The 14,486-nt window shown below is 43.5% G+C and overlaps 1 protein-coding gene across 4 annotated transcripts; it reads left to right on the top strand.

Annotated features, from left to right (window-relative positions):
* The first annotated feature begins 188 nt into the window (after positions 1 to 188).
* On the top strand, positions 189 to 14,378 carry LOC123768509 (superoxide dismutase [Cu-Zn]). 4 transcript variants are annotated; one of them, XM_069336188.1, is made up of 6 exons: positions 189 to 242; positions 9,759 to 9,839; positions 10,175 to 10,261; positions 12,574 to 12,667; positions 12,946 to 13,052; positions 13,780 to 14,378. In XM_069336188.1, the coding sequence occupies exons 1-6, from the start codon at positions 204 to 206 to the stop codon at positions 14,110 to 14,112; spliced, it is 741 nt and encodes a 246-aa protein (XP_069192289.1). In that variant the 5' UTR covers positions 189 to 203; the 3' UTR covers positions 14,113 to 14,378. The 4 variants fall into 4 exon arrangements, with proteins under 4 accessions (XP_069192289.1, XP_045615092.1, XP_045615093.1 ...); XM_069336190.1 differs by lacking the exon at positions 189 to 242 and adding an exon at positions 8,106 to 8,130; XM_045759136.2 differs by lacking the exon at positions 10,175 to 10,261.
* The last annotated feature ends 108 nt before the right edge of the window (positions 14,379 to 14,486 follow it).

Genomic DNA, 14,486 nt, shown 5'->3' with positions numbered 1-14,486 from the left:
AGAAAACCTAATGCACAAAAAATTAAAACAAAGTAATTAATTTTAAGAGTATTTATGGAAGAAATATGATTAATAATATGTTTAAATATACCAATATACATATGAAGACTACTCAAGAGGAACCGGACACAGCATCAGCTGATCAACATAAACAAACAAACAATTCACAGGAAGACACGACACGACACTTGAAGAGGGGAGACATGACCACTACCTACAAAATTCTCAGACGAATTGACAGGGTAGATAAGGAAAAACTGTTTAACACGGGTGGTCCGCGAACAAGCGGACACAGATGGAAACTTAGTACCCAAATGAGCCACAGAGACGTTAGAAAGAACTTTTTCAGTGTCAGAGTAGTTAACAGGTGGAATGCATTAGGCAGTGATGTGGTGGAGGCTGACTCCATACACAGTTTCAAACGTAGATATGATAGAGCCCAGTAGGCTCAGGAACCTGTACACCAGTTGATTGACGGTTGAGAGGCGGGACCAAAGAGCTAGAGCTCAACCCCCGCAAGCATAACTGAGTACAACCAGGTGAGTACTTCCACAGAGCGTCGTCTCAAATTAATCACCAACAACAACACTTTTGGTGTATGTTAACTGCAATGTGTATGTCTACGGCAATGTCTTATTCATTCAGTGTTGGCTAAGTTTTTATTGTCAATAAATGAGGTGTATGCGTATTTTGACGATTAGATGTGTGTGGTGTAAGAAAGATGAGTATTGGGTATGTGCACTGCATATTTCAATATTTCTCAATATTTCTTATGTTTTTCTTCACTGTCGAGGGTAGCTGAAAAATGAACTCTCCAAAGTTCATTTTCACACTTTATCATTTTATTTTCACTAGGTCTGACGCCTAGAAGCGTTTCGCAAGACACTTCTTGCATTTTCAAAGACAATTTTTACATATTCTGTGTCAAGCTTATATTCGTTTTTGGGTGAGGTGACAGGGCACAAATCAATGGGTAAAGACAATATTGTCTTTACCGATTGGTGTAAAGACAATATTGCCTTTACCTATTGTTGTCGTTTACTTATTTTGGCATTTACGGCTTCGGCGGGTAGGCGGTTCCACGAGTTAATAACCCTGTGGGTGAAAAAGCATTTCCTGTTCTCAGTCCTAAATTGTAGCTTGTTGGGCGTGAAATCGTTATTACTTGTTTGCGTTACACCTGACCTTTTAAAGAAATTTTCCGGATCAACAACCTCCAAATTGTTGGAGTTAAATTTGATTACACTACTTAGATTACAATTTCATGCCCAAAACGCTTTGCGTAATAGTGGCTTTAGGCATTGTATGTACTAGCTCTACCTATAAGTCAACCAATCTTTGTAAAAAATTCTTGTATGTATGTACCTTACCTAAATAAACATTTATTTATTTATTTATTTATAATCTATATTACAGTACAAACTGTGTACTCGTATTTTTTTCTAGATTTACACAAATTTAAACAAACTGGCATATAACACTGTTTGGTAATGTGTTTATTTGTGATGTGTGTCTATGTATATATTAACACGTTGTACTGAATGGGGTGAGAATAGCTTGAGCTACCTCATCCCTTTGTGTGTATTTTACCTCAATAAACTTATTTCAATTTCAATTTCAATTTCAAACACATGCGACATTCTCTAGCTATTACTCATTCAGGTTTGCGTGTAATATTGCAGCGAGCATTAGAATCCATGCACACAGAATGAACTTCAAATAAGAACGCAGATTCATGCAAATAGAAAGAAGGCGTAGCCTAGACTGTTAATTATGCATGCACGCTGCGTTCATTATTGACTCAAGTTTCCATTTGCATACTCTAGATGCTAAATTTGCATACAACATATCACCTCTGCAACTTATCCGATAAATAATTTGCAATTTGTGCATGCAAATTATGTATGCTAAGCCCACCCATAACACCAGAACAGCCTAAGATAATTACCAAGAGAAAGAGCTAAACCAGTATGATTAGAGAAGTAGGAAGACAAGGATGGGCAAAAGGGGGTGGGAGGAAGAGATGAGCAAAAAGTAAGAATAAGAGAAAACGAAGAAAGAGGAGAGGAAGAGAAGAGTGAAGCGAGGGCGTCACAAGGTGAAAATGATGGAGAGTTACGAAGCTTAGGCTTCCCTCTCGAGGGAATCACATGTTCCTCTCTTCCCTCATGGTGCTACATAGTCTTCCCAAAGCTTGGCGCCTCCGTTTGATAATTACTTACACTTCCTTCCCATCCAGCTACCGGCTAGAGAATAGAATTTATGCTTCAGAATAAGAAGAAAAGGATGATGGAAAAGACAGTGAAGAAAAGAGAGAGACAGTAAGTAGGAGAGGAGATAAAAGGAGTTTTAATAACAGCTTGTTATGCATGACTCGGCTCGAATTGGTGTCACAGCTGCACCTTGAGCTACATAGTGGCACCAGGCTCTTACCTGGCGCCGCCTCAGGCTGGGTGGCTCTCACACACGCCCACATGCACGGCACACAGAAACGACACCGACACGAGGCACGCCCGTAGACGTGACACAAGACACCACGACGTACACGACATAGGCACGCCACACAGACACGACACACACACCCTCTTACACAACACAGACACACCCACATAAACGACACAGACACGGCCACACACACGACACAGACACGGCCACACACACGACACAGACACGGCCACACACACGACACAGACACGGCCACACACACGACACAGACACGGCCACACACACGACACAGACACGGCCACACACACGACACAGACACGACCACACACACGACACAGACACGGCCACACACACGACACAGACACGGCCACACACACGACACAGACACGGCCACACACACGACACAGACACGGCCACACACACGACACAGACACGACCACACACACGACACAGACACGGCCACACACACGACACAGACACGGCCACACACACGACACAGACACGGCCACACACACGACACAGACACGGCCACACACACGACACAGACACGGCCACACACACGACACAGACACGGCCACACACACGACACAGACCAAACACGCAGCTCCCTTACATAAGCTTCGCAAAAAATAACAATTATTTCCTATTTATTTCCTATTTCCTATTTAATAGGAATAGTTTCCTATTTTCCCGAAATATTAAGCCTGAAAGCTTGTCATTTGTTTTCTTCCCCTAAAAAAACATTTTCTAGAATGAACGAGGACACTCCCCTCCCAGGAAGAACGAGAGAGCGCTTGCTCCATACTGAACCGATACGACCAAAATTGGTTAATTAGGTAATTTGAGTCTCGGGTAATTTATCTAGAGGCCAAGCAGAGAGTGTCGAGGTGAGCGATCAATGGATTTATAATGACATAATATAGTGTGTGATTGAGAGAGAGAGAGAGAGAGAGAGAGAGAGAGAGAGAGAGAGAGAGAGAGAGAGAGAGAGAGAGAGAGAGAGAGAGAGAGAGAGAGAGAGAGAGAGAAAGTGAAAGAGAAAGAGAAAGAGAAAGAGAGAGAGAGAGAGAGAGAGAGAGAGAGAGAGAGAGAGAGAGAGAGAGAGAGAGAGAGATAAACGGGTAGATAAGAACAAACCAAACTAAGAGCCTCAATAGGACAAGGAAGAAGCATGGAAGGAGAGAGCTAAGGACCAACCATACAGGAAGAAAACGACTATTAGTAATAATGAGGTGGCGAGAGAGACTTAAATTAATCTTATCTAGGAAGGTGGCGGGGATTGGAGCATGACTGAGAAGTCTCGGGAAACCTTAACTAGAGATTCCAAGTGAGTTTTTAAATGAAGTCAGAAGAACTGCAACAAATAAGTGGTTTCTCCTCTCGAGTCTAACAGAGCTAATGAAGTAGGGGGAAGGTATGGAGATGAACTGGAGATGGTGGCCCTCCTTGAGGTTACCTTGAGGTGCTTCCGGGGCTTAGCGTCCCCGCGGCCCGGTCGTCGACCAGGCCTCCTGGTTGCCGGACTGATCAACCAGGCTGTTGGACGCGTCTGCGCCCTCAAGTACATTCAGAACACGAAAACGTCAGCTCCAGGAATTCGATAAAAATATAGGAAGGTCATGGCAGCGGGCGCCCTTCGTATCACCCAAGGTGCTGAAGCCACGACGAAGCAATTTGAGGATAATCCTCCACGCTTCACCGTAAGGGCGACCATAGCCACACTTCTCCAAGGAGTCAAACAACACGCAAATATACAAGCAGGGAAAAAGACAGGACCCACTGGACTGTAGACAGGTGTCCCTGAGAACTGTAACCTCACAACTGCCGGAGAGACTCGTGAGACAGAGTGTAACGGACCACCTAGAAAGAACAGACCTTGTAGTCACAACTGCCGGAGAGACTCGTGAGACAGAGAGTAACGGACCACCTAGAAAGAACAGACCTTGTAGTCACAACTGCCGGAGAGACTCGTGAGACAGAGAGTAACGGACCACCTAGAAAGAACAGACCTTGTAGTCACAACTGCCGGAGAGACTCGTGAGACAGAGAGTAACGGACCACCTAGAAAGAACAGACCTTGTAGTCACAACTGCCGGAGAGACTCGTGAGACAGAGTGTAACGGACCACCTAGAAAGAACAGACCTTGTAGTCACAACTGCCGGAGAGACTCGTGAGACAGAGTGTAACGGACCACCTAGAAAGAACAGACCTTGTACTCACAACTGCCGGAGAGACTCGTGAGACAGAGTGTAACGGACCACCTAGAAAGAACAGACCTTGTAGTCACAACTGCCGGAGAGACTCGTGAGACAGAGTGTAACGGACCACCTAGAAAGAACAGACCTTGTAGTCACAACTGCCGGAGAGACTCGTGAGACAGAGAGTAACGGACCACCTAGAAAGAACAGACCTTGTAGTCACAACTGCCGGAGAGACTCGTGAGACAGAGAGTAACGGACCACCTAGAAAGAACAGACCTTGTACTCACAACTGCCGGAGAGACTCGTGAGACAGAGAGTAACGGACCACCTAGAAAGAACAGACCTTGTAACAAAACACTGAACACTGGCAACAAACCTATATAAATCCTACAATAATATGGAAGAAATCAGGTAAGAAAGGGAACGGAGTCCCCGAGGCGCAGTGGTAAAACACTCGCCCTGCTCTTCGCGAGCGATTTGGCCTGCCTTCGTATCCTGGCCGGGGAGGATTGACTAGGCGGCAATCCTTAACTGTACACATCTGTTCACCCAGCAGTGAATGGGTAGTTGGTTGTCAAACGATTTGGCGAGTTGTATTCCAACGAAAATTCAGATTAAGGACCTGGCCGAAACGCTATGCTTGCGAGTGGCTGTACAAGAATGTAAGAACTCTTGTATATATATAAATACATACAAAGACAGCAACTTTCATATTATTGGCTAGTCAGCTTGTCACACTTTCCTATACATAATGTTCCTGTACACACTAAGACCAGTTTGAAGTAACCGGATGTGTTCTAAGGTGCGCAGGAGACTACCTAATACACCACAAACAGGGAAACAGTACAATCTTCATCTGTCACAACTCGTCTCATTAATTTAGCATCATCCGCGAACATCGACATATAAAGACTCAACTCCTGTAAACATGTCATTTACATATATTAGAAATAGAACTGGTCCCAGCACGGATTCTTGAGGTACTCCACTCGTTACTGTTCGCCAGTCCAACTTCTCGCCCCTTACTGTTACTCTCTGGCTCCTGGCTGTGTGTACTCACCTAGTTGTGCTTGCGGGAGTTGAGCTCTGGCTCTTTGGTCCCGCCTCTCAACTGTCAATCAACTGGTGTACAGATTCCTGAGCCTACTGGGCTCTATCATATCTACATTTGAAACTGTGTATGGAGTCAGCCTCCATCACACCACTGCCTAATGCATTCCATCTGTTAACTACTCTGACACTGAAAAAGTTCTTTCCAACGTCCCTGTGGCTCATGTGGGTACTCAATTTCCACCTGTGTCCCCTTGTTCGCGTACCACCAGTGTTGAATAGTTTCGCGTCCCACATGTACTCACCTAATTGTACTCACCTAATTGTGCTTGCGGGGGTTGAGCTCTGGCTCTTTGGTCCCGCCTCTCAACCGTCAATCAACTGGTGTACAGATTCCTGAGCCTATTGGGCTCTATTATATCTACATTTGAAGCTGTGTATGGAGTCAGCCTCCACCACATCACTGCCTAATGCATTCCATTTACTAACTACTCTGACACTGAAAAAGTTCTTTCTAACGTCTCTGTGGCTCATTTGGGTACTCAGCTTCCACCTGTGTCCCCTTGTTCGCGTCCCACCAGTGTTGAATAGTTCATCCTTGTTTACCCGGTCGATTCCCCTGAGGATTTTGTAGGTTGTGATCATGTCCCCCCTTACTCTTCTGTCTTCCAGTGTCGTAAGATGCATTTCCCGCAGCCTTTCCTCATAACTCATGCCTCTTAGTTCTGGGACTAGTCTAGTAGCATACCTTTGGACTTTTTCCAGCTTCGTCTTGTGCTTGACAAGGTACGGGCTCCATGCTGGGGCCGCATACTCCAGGATGCGCACACATGTGTGTGTGCGTGTGTGTGTGTGTGTGTGTGTGTGTGTGTGTGTGTGTGTGTGTGTGTGTGTGTGTGTGTGTGTGTGTGTGTGTGTGTGTGTGTGTGTGTGTGTGTGGTAATATTTGTAATAATAACAGGCAGGCACACTCAGGCACAATAACATTTATGACAACTATCTACACATAACAATGCTGGGTATTCAATTTATATTATGTCTTTACGATGAGTGGCACAACACCGTGAGAGTGTTGACCTGAGACACGACCAACACAGCACCGTGAGAGTGATGACCCGAGATCAACACAGGATGGGCCGGCCAGCTCTGGTCTAAACAACAGGAAATGGGACAAGTAAACACGTTAGTGGATTACCAGTCGATTACCATCAATGAATCATTAACGCAAGCAGTACCAACGACTTCCATAATAATAATAATAATGAAAAGATCATTAGGAGTCGTGAGGAGGATTCGAACCTGGATACTGCGTACGCCAAAGCACACGCCTTAAACCACTACGCCTCGATATGTTAGAAAAGTAATGTAACTTGGGATTCCACTGAATCCTCTAGGGTTCCTGAAGCATCCAGTTGACAGCAAATGAGAGTGTCACACATTACCCGCTTACACTCTAGTGTGGTATCAACTGGTCAATACAAAATATGGATTTATATCGCTGTATTTATCTTCTGTACCAGCACTTGTGTCCTAACAAGTGTTTGCGGGGGTTGAGCTCTGCTCTTTCGGCCCGCCTCTCAACTGTCAATCAACTGTTACTATTTTTTTCACACACACACACAGGAAGCAGCCCGTAACAACTGTCTAACTCCCAGGTACCTATTTATTGCTAGGTAACATGGGTATCAGGGTGAAAGAAACTCTGCCCATTGTTTCTCGCCGGCGCCGGAAATCGAACCCCGGACCACAGGATTATGTGCCAGCGTGCTGTCCACTCAGCCACCGGCCCCCCTAATGACAAGTGTTCTTGCACCTGAGCTGGCTGCTGCACCTGTGATTGTGTGGAAGATGATACATAAAAAATGACTATAATTGTGTGTTAAAATCCTAGATATAAGATAATGCAGTATGATCAAATTGACATGCACTAAAAAAACAACTACTAAGGAATTTATAAAGTACTTACCTGTGACTGTAGTCCAGCCAAAGCGCTTTATAAATTCATTTATAGGTTCCTGTACCGACACCTGTGTCTACACCTGTAGCAACACCTGCGCCTCCACCTGTACCCATGTGCATGTACCATAATTAGCGCCTCATGGACCTGTTGACCGCTGTACGTCTTTAATTAACTATGACTTTCCCATAATTACGAGGTGGCCAGGTGCTGTGTTCTGTGGGGAAGGCAGAGGGCGAGCCCTCTTACCTAACTCTCTTGTAATATCTCCTTACTGCAATATACTCTGATGAAAAGCCGAATTTATTCCTTAAATATTCGTATTTGGACATTCCTGAATAGATTTCTGCGTTGAGCCCTAACTGGTTATGTGTGTGTGTGTGTGCGGGTATCTGGCAACTGCTATCAAGGCTGGAAATATAACACGGTCCAGACGCCGGCCTGCCGCACTCCACCTCTGACCAGCGGTGTGACAGGTAATATTTGTAACTCTTCTGGGATATCTAGCGCCTCTACGCTCTCCCATGGCAGTGTTCACGTCGCTCTAGGAACATGACAATACGTGTCGTGGAATTACGGTTTAATATGTGACAACTGGGGTCTATCGGATCGGATAGAGCATGTGGATACTTGAAGCCTGATAAATGGCGGTGTAAGGATTTATATCCGGTGTAAGGATTCCGTACCCATCGACCTTGGCGTTGGAGAGACTGGCGAATTGTGACGATAAATGGCATGTGAAATAGATAATTTAAAGCTTTACCGTTTTATAGAGATAAAAGTAGAGATCCTGATGAAGGGGTTGAAGGGCGAGGGAACAGACCCTGTTCATCTGACCGTCACAGACAGAAAACCCGTCCTCGGGCTGTGGTCGTCGAAGCTGAGCCCGTCTCTAAAGAGGCATATTCGTAAATTTCTGTATTGGACAGTCAATGCGGCGACCTGCTCAAAAAATATTTAACATTTTTCGATCCATTTTTTGTCAGTGAATCTTGGTTTCTCTATCCAAATTTGATGACCTAATACAAATATCAGAATTTAATAAAATTGTTTGAAGCAAAAATATAGAATTGTGTAATTATTTTAACGAGGAGAAAGATTATCACCCCCCCCCCCCACCTCCCTCAAAGTTAATTTACACTATTGGTGCCCCCCCCTATTTGCATATGCAGAATTTACTCATGTCCAAGACTAGCATATACTTGCTGGTTGGCAAGTTGTGGTGGAGTTAACACGCTTAAGGCCGCCACCACAAGGTGTGGTCGACATTTACTGCGTCTTCAACATGTTGAGCAACTTCAACTTGGATAATAACTGTTATTTTCACCATCAGTGCTGCGTGATCTTGTTATGAGTTGTGCATATTGTCCCGGCCTTATTGACGGGGTCTTGTACTTGTCAATACTGAATGAAAATTATTTGCTAGTCTTCTGACAATTTGTACAGTTCATTTGGAACGTTTTGCTAGGTGTCTCTATCTTGTTCGGTTACCAATTTATCATAAATCTGCCATTTGCTCGTTAGGTGTTGTGGTTGAAATATTCTGTCGATGTATATAACCAAGGATTTGTCCCAAGAGGCTTCCGGTGTTACATACACATCCTTGCATTCAAAAATTAATTTCAATTTAGGACAGTGCGTCTTTTAACTTTCACTTTTTCTAATATTTTGCCGTTTATTTCATCTGTACCTTTTTTGAGCCAGTCTCTTATGTTGTACTTCATTAAAAGCTTTAGAGAAATCCATGTACACTTATAAAATGGGCAACTGGTTAGTTTCCAAAAATGTGAGCAGGCTACATAAGGAATTAGGAAAGGTAACTTTTTACCTGCCAATTCTTTTTTTTGCTCTCGGGCCACCAGTCCTGTACCAGTTAGGGCAGTGCAGAGTGTCGGTGGCTAGTTGGTTTTAATTTCCTTCACTCGTTATAACCAGACGAATCCTAGTGTCGGATCCCGGTGGTATTTCTCTGGGGGGACATGTGTAGCCTAATTGGGCTCTTGCTCGGCACGGGACCTGACAATTATGCACGTGACTGACAAATATTTGCACTGTAGTTCAATTCCTAATTTCTAATAATGATTCATGTCCTCTTATTTCGCAGATGAACATGACTCCCGAGAACATGCCGGTGAAGATGATGCTAGTAGGAATGTTCAGCCTGGTGGCTCTCGCCTCTCCTCCAGTGAGTCCTGATTTTTTCTGAATTATTTTGCTGTGGTGGTTTAGAGAAGTCGGTATTACTCGCACTGTTATACAATTTATCCTGTGCCATCTACCATACAACTTTCGTGGAATTAGTTTCTGATCTAGAATTCAAGACTGTGCAAGCACTACAGCCATACATTTAAGGCCAGATTCTACAAAGAATTAGTCACCATAATTAAATTATAACGCAACAAGGATACAGCCGGGAAATGTCTATACATCTCGCAGATTGGTTAGTACTGATTGGCAAGCAACAGCTAAACTATGTAAGAGGTCCACTAAATAGAGGTTGACGGACGATCACATTTCCAGCATGGCGACCTTGATATGACAAGTCACCGTCATCCAGGCCCCGTCACCCACCACGCATCTAGACAAGTTAAGCGGCGAAGCTTGATGGTTAGTCGGCGTTAAATAAATTAAATTTTCATTAAATGCTGTCGCTATGAAGTTGTGAAGTTCTCCTTAACGTACATGTGTTAATTATCCTAGTTACAGTGTTTTGTATTAGCTAGGTAACGATGTGTACCGGTGTAACTTTACTATTTATTTATTTATTAATTTATGCATATACAAGAATGTACATAAGGAATGTGAGGATACAAATATGGTAATTACAGTCTTGTAAAGCCACTAGCACGCGCAGCGTTTCGGGCAGAAACGCTGCGAAACTATAATATGACTGTCGTTTACTTTGACCGTGTGTATTATTGTCACAGTAATTATATACAGATGACTGTTTTGGAGTAATCTAGTTTACCAATTACGACTCGATATTATCTTGTAATCGGTGTAATACTCTAAACTAAACAAAACCATTTGCATAATCTATAATCATCGATATTTTTTTAAAATTTTATAGTACGTTTGTTTAGAATATTGCCGTAATATATGCTAGGTTTGGTAGTGATCACTGTGATGTGCAGCCTAACAAAAGACAGAGGTTGTGGGGTTCTCGAGGAACGCCCTCAACACCACCACCCCCTTCACCACTGTCGTGAGCCATTCTCAACAACAGCCTTGGCATGACACAAAAGCGTAACGGGTATTGTTAAGGTTTTCCCATACGGTATGTAATTTCCTCGCATCATTCTTATTGTATACTGGGAACACGCCGGCGGGTAGGCCCGTGGCACAGGCTGCTCCTCAGCTGCTTCAAACCAGTCACAGGTGTAGTTTTTGTCCAACCTTTGTCAATGTTTTCCTTGGTGACGTTTACCTTGTCTTTTTATTTGTGATAAACTTCCGCGTACAACCAGCATAGACCCGGGGTCTTGCCTTCGCGGTTCTTGTTACAAAGGCGTTTTACATGTTCCTCAGTTTTAAGTCTTTGTATTCAGCATTTCAGCAATAGGAGGAATTTTATTCGCACAACAATTCCAGTGGACATGGTTGGGGCGCCGTTGATCATGCACGGTTGTGCAACATTGTCGGGTCACGTTTAGCGTCAAGGAGAGAGGGAGGAATTGCACAAGTTTTATTCTTAAAATTCGGCTTACTATTTTGTTAATCGTCGAATTGTCTAAATGCAAATTTTACTTTAAATTTAGTGTGTAACTGAAACTCTCGCAGTTTTCATTCTATGTTCATATTTAAAGTGTTGTGAACGAATGAGCTAGCAATTTGTCAACAATGGAGGCAAGATTGACACACGGAGGCAACGGAAGTTGATCCTGGGAGATAAAATTTTCAAAAACTTTTAGAAAAGTCTTAAAAAGGCAACATTCAGAATTCATGCGCAAGGAGTCGTTTAGAACATTGAACATCACATTATACACTTTATGAACTTTGACAGTTCCTCGGCATTGAGCCCTATCTCCTCAAACACAGACATGTCATATTTGCCACGAGACTTACCGGTGTGAGCGGCGGGAACTACGAATATGAACTAGAAGCGCTGACTAATCTCATCGTGACTTAACTCGCCAACTGTAAAAAGCACTTCTACCGGCCTTGTTCCCATTCCAAAGAGCTGCCGAGCTGCCATGTCCTCTGATAACTGTAGACCTATGGTCCTAAACGTTATTAATAAAAATGACAATTTATTAATTGGCATTTAAAGCTTACGAATTACACGAATTAGAATTTGCCTTTTCAAAGGTGAAAACAAAACTTGTTGCTCAACAACGCTTTGATGTATTGGTGACTGAACCTATTCAATACTGCAACTCGTAAGGTAGCTTCGTTCTGTTTCTGGAAGCTTCCAAAACTTTTGGCGCAGTTGAACTTGCCCAATTTTTTTCAGAGAATTGCTCGGTAAATTCTGAAATCAATTTCACCAAACAAATTTAGAAAATGTACAAATAAGGCTAAAACGAATTATATTTACCAGGTCAGAGGCGGTCAGGGGTACATGTACCCGTCCTGGTGACATCACATCCTGTGTTAACACTGCTGTAACTATTAGTCGGCAACGTAACTAGGAGCTGGCAGGTCTGGCGACTCCTCGTTAAGTCTGTTCGTATCTTCATAAAGGGTAATATGATTGTCTATACCAGGGGTGGGAAGCCTTAAGGCCGCATGCGGTGTCTTGGTAATCAATTTAAATTAATGAAACTTGATCTGCAAGTTGTTTGACCTGTGAATGGATACAATGTGCGGCCTTAAGTCTTCGCAAAGTTAAATATGGTGGTGGTATGAGGAAGTGTTGGCCAGCCCTGGTCTCTGGTCACTATACCCTGACCTAACATGCTCCCTCTACCTCCACGCAGGCCCCAGCTGCCGTGGTGGACTTGGTGCCCGGCAGTAACCAAATCAGTGGCAGGCTGGAAATCCACCGCAGTTATAATGGACTCGTCTTCGTAGGTAGGTCAGCCGTCCAGTGAATAAAGGTCCGCCATCATAGTAGGGGTAATTGTGCACATCACTGCTCAGCACGTGCCAGAAATTTTCTTTTACAATAAATAAGACATTCTAGAGTGTTGTCTAGAGAACCTCAGCTATGCTGCCTTCCCTTCTCACATTAATCAACCTGCTGAATAAAAATGTAATTTTTATTCCTCCATCCCCCCCACTCCCCTCTATAGTGTCCTGTTTGTGGGCGTGACTTTCTGTTATCTGCTAAAAGGGCCGCCTTCTGACAGGTACGGTGTATGGGCTGACTCCAGGTAAACACGGCTTCCATGTTCACGAGAAGGGTGACCTGGGCGACGGGTGCAAGGCTGCTGGAGGCCACTTCAACCCCTTCAAGGTAAGTGTTGTGCTTCGCCTTAGCGTCCCCGAGCCGCGGGGACGCTAAGCCCCGGAAGCACCTCAAGGTAACCTAAGGTGGGCCAGTCACTACGCCTTTACATACAACCTTTGGTGTGACTCGGTTCCTGCTGTGTTGTGTAAGTGTTACACGATAAACGGTTATCTTGTACAATCTGCTGTATACTGTAACTACTTGGGGTTCGGTGAAACTTTTGCATTTGTTCACTAGTCCCGTTCTCGCAAATTTAATAAGTCAATATTGACTTATTTAATATGTGCATAGGTGACATACTTAACATAATATACCCTTAAAAAGATTCATAGAAAACACCGACCTTACCTAACCTACTTAGTATGTTAAGATAAGCATCTTATTGCTTCGCAATTACAATTACCTAACCTATAATAGGTATAGGTTAAGTAATAATTGTAATTACGAAGCAATAAGATGCTTATCTTAAGATACTAACAAGGTTAGGTAAGGTCGGTGTTTTCTATGAATCTTTTTAAGGGTATCTATTATGTTTAGTATATCACCTATGCACGTAGTTAATAAGTCAATATTGACTTTACGAATTTGCGAGAACGGGTTGTTAATTTACCAGTTAAACACCTTGCACATCGGTGGGCTATGTTGTCATACTCTTTTATTAACCACCTATCCACTATTGAAAGGTGAATAATAACTTTAAAGTCTTTTTTTATTAATTTTCCTCCACCTACAGAAAAATCATGGAGCTCCTGAGGACTTGGAGCGTCATGCCGGCGACTTCGGCAACGTGGTGGCCGACTACCAAGGCGTAGCAAGCATTTACGTCAGTGACAACCACGTCTCCTTAGATCCCTCGTCCCAGTCTTACATCGGCGGCCTGGCCATTGTCGTCCACGCCGGCGTTGATGATTTGGGCCGCGGGGGCAACCCTGAGAGCCTCAAAACCGGCAATGCCGGCGCCCGCTCGGGCTGTGGCATCATCCAGGTGGTGCAGGCGCCAGCCTACCAGCCTCGGCCCCCACAACACTCCCACCAACGGTTCCCACACCAGACTCCATACGGCTAACGTGTAGCCTCTTGGACCAAGTTACGCACTATGTAACACATGTTTGATTTTTTTTTTTTTTTTTTTAGCGCGTAGTTTAAAATTTTGGTTTCACCTTTTATAGATTTTTTTCAGAAATAATTTTTGTACTTTATACAATGCAACCTTTACCTAGGAACAGGTGTTGGCTCCAATTTTTTAGGTTGAGAGAGAAATAAATGTAATGTTTAATTTACTCCAACTATACCAAATGTAATTAATAAAATGGACAAACTCAAAATATGAAATTTTAAAATTTAAGCACTTTGAGTTAAAGTATGTTTATTGAGACAAGAAAGAAAGAAATCTCAAAGGGATGGAATAGCTTAGGCTACTTCTACAAAAAATATAATTGT

This window comes from Procambarus clarkii, chromosome 35 (assembly GCF_040958095.1).
Source record: "Procambarus clarkii isolate CNS0578487 chromosome 35, FALCON_Pclarkii_2.0, whole genome shotgun sequence".
In the NCBI taxonomy this organism is placed as follows: Eukaryota; Metazoa; Arthropoda; class Malacostraca; order Decapoda; family Cambaridae; genus Procambarus; species Procambarus clarkii.
Note: the sequence above shows the minus strand (reverse complement) of the source record. Positions and strands in the feature narration are given on the sequence as shown.